A 3105-nucleotide genomic window follows, 5' to 3' on the forward strand; every position below is an offset into this window, starting at 1 on the left:
CAGCGCATGTGTTAATATTTTAATATCTTTATTTTCATGATTATTATATTTTACTTTTACAAAAATGGATGATAATCTTCTACTTAATTTTAATACTGAGAGTGATGATGACTATTTCAATAATAAAAAATTTGAAAGTGAGTATTATTCAATCTTTAAATCTACTCAATTTCTTAGTAAAACAAAAAAGAGCAAAAGTTTTTCAATTTTAAATCTAAACATTTGAAGTATTAACCCATTACCTGCCAAATTTTTTAAAACATTTATTTTGTAAAATATAATTGTTTTTTTAACTGGAAAAGTATTTATCCAAGTTAAATTAATAAAAAAAAAACATTGTTAAAAAAAATAATATTTATACAAAGTCCCATTTGGGGATCGTGGCTGGTATAGCGTAAAATAATGGATAATTTTGTTTATAAAATTTTCTTAGATTACATGATAGTTTTGTAAATTATAGTGTATGCCAATTTCTCATTTAATCCATGTGTAGGCCAATATTGCATTTGGAACATTGTTTCCTCGTGTTCTTTTTGCAAACGGCACATTTTCTTTGTTTTTCTTCCTCCGTATTTTCTATATGGTGTCCAACGGGATCTTTCCTAATATCTTCAGGAATTCAATTTTGCGACAATTTTTGTAAACATGGCCTGCCAGCATTTTTTGTGTTCGAAATAATTGAAGAAGTTCGCAAGTAGGCCCTTGTGATATTTCTTCTAAATTCTAGAAGCGGTATGTTCGTATTGTTTGCTAGACAGTATAATGCATGTGAATTCACCACTGTCATATCTAAAGATTTTTGAAAATGTGAAAGTACCATTTCTTTGATCTTATTTTGATTCTGTACTTATTGATATACCAACCCAATTTGTCCACTCCACCCATATATTTATTGTAGCGTTGTATGCATTGCGGTTGAGGGATTTTTACCTGCTTTTTCTCCGTCCTTGACCATCTGCTAACTTTCTGTAGTGGTTGCAGAGCTTGGTGGTTTGACAACATTTTTACACAATTGTTGTATTTCCATACTACCCCAAATATCTGATTTTTCACATCAAAGCGATAATTGAATGCGCCCCGATGTTCTTTTTTTATTTCATTGTCAGACTTTATGGGACAACTGTTCATACGGTTTGAACGTACTGTACCAGTAGCTGCAATGTTTTTTTCTTTCAGATCTTTCATTAGCTCAAAACTTGTAAAAAATTTATAAAAATAAAACACATGATTCGATGGATTTTTGATAACTGAAATATTTTTTAAAATAACGGACGCACCCAATCCATTTACCTCATACGTATCAGCTTGCTTTCCTTCGTACAGTTCTACATGAAAGCAATAACCTGTTTCGGAGCAGCACATAGCCCACTCTTTGAAGCCAAATCTTATCGGCTTTCCTCTTATGAACTGTTTCAAATAGTGATGGCCATAATAACGGATCATTTGTTCGTCGATACTCAAATTTTTCGAAAACACACCAAATTTTTTAAATTGTTCGTTCATTTTAGTTATTAGTGGACTTATTTTAAAACTCTTTTTAGTTTTCTGAACTCCAATTTCAGAGTTATTATTGAAATGTAAATTCCTTTTTATTTCAATATATCTATTTTTTGTTAAACATTTTCGCACACTTTCAATACATACATCTTCGTCCTCACACCAGTACATGTGCTCTTGTGGCAAAGAATAGTATCCTGTAAGCAACAGAAAACCAATGAATTTTTTTAAACAGTCTACAGAGAAAGTAAAGTGATGGCGGTTATTCTGCACTGCATATATCATGGACTGCTTCACAATGTAGTCCATAACGTCTTCGTTCCACAATGACTCAAATACTTCAACGGGAGATTTTCCTGCAAGTTTTGTTTTAAGATTTTCTCTCATTTCCAAAATTTCATTATCTTGGCCCATCTCCTTTGCAAAGTCAGCACTTGTTCTTTGCCAATCTGTAGAGGACCTAATTTTTTTCTGGCGCTTAGTTGGTGGAATCGTTTCGTCTGATTGCGTAGATGTAGATGCTGTATGACAACCACTAGACGTAGATGCTATCGGAATTGCACAAGAATGTACTTCTAATCTACCAGGTATGTCTCTTTGACGGGTATCTTCTAAAACATCTTCATCGAAGTCTTCTAAGTCGGATACAACATTAACGTTATCGGGTGAAAGTCCAACGATATCTACAACTGCATCTGGTTCATCCTCATCAAAGAAATTCGGGTCATTAATCATATCTTCTAATTGAGTAAGTGAGAGAAATTGTCTGGTACCCACATCTAAAATTTAGATAAAATTATTAGCTATTGGCAAGTAGATATAGGCAAATAACAAATACTATGAAATATTATCAACTTTTAACACTGTATCTGTTATGATCCCCAAACGGGTATCAGCATTAAAATGACTATAATTTTAAATATAATGATTTAAAAACAAACTTTACACTACACATGATTATTATAACCTATAAATTAACCATGTGACAAATGTTGAATGTATTCAATTATAAACAACTGAAAATTTATGTATTTGAAATACAATATTAATTTTATGCATAGCTTACCTCAGTGTTTTCACTTTTTTGACTTCTAAATTCAAAACAACAGGCAAAAGTAGCACTTTTTTGACACACGTCACTTAAATGAAATGTTATAAGAGCTAATATGTTGCCAACTATAAAAAAAATAGCATCCACTACCAATTACTGTTAACTAAAACCAAAAATCCCCAAATGGGGATCGTGGTAGGATATGGGTTAATAGAAATTTTGATAGTCTAAAATTATAATTGCATGACCGAAATCTTGATTTTAAAATAATTAGTCTTACGGAAACGTTGTTGAACAGCAATTAACTAAATTCTAATTATGAGCTAAGTAATTACGTGTCAATTCACCAACCGCGTAAAACCCACTTTGGAGGTGGTTTAAGGATCTTTGTTCACAATCTATAAACTTTGTTTTGCGTAATGATCTCAATGTTAAAAAAATACTGCGAGTCGTTATGCATTAAAATAAATGATAAAGCGACCAAAAATACATTATCAATTCTATTTATAGAAAACCAGCTGGTAATTTAAAATTATTTCAAACCTATTTGAAAAATT

The 3105-nt window shown here is 31.3% G+C and overlaps 1 protein-coding gene across 1 annotated transcript; it reads right to left on the reverse strand.

Moving 5' to 3' along the window:
* Positions 1-789: 789 nt before the first annotated feature.
* On the reverse strand, positions 790-2232 carry LOC136089652 (piggyBac transposable element-derived protein 3-like). Its single transcript, XM_065815704.1, has one exon. The coding sequence runs from the start codon at positions 2230-2232 to the stop codon at positions 790-792; it is 1443 nt and encodes a 480-aa protein (XP_065671776.1).
* Between the last annotated feature and the right edge of the window lie 873 nt (positions 2233-3105).

The sequence above is a fragment of the Hydra vulgaris genome, chromosome 13 (assembly GCF_038396675.1).
Source record: "Hydra vulgaris chromosome 13, alternate assembly HydraT2T_AEP".
NCBI lineage: Eukaryota > Metazoa > Cnidaria > Hydrozoa > Anthoathecata > Hydridae > Hydra > Hydra vulgaris.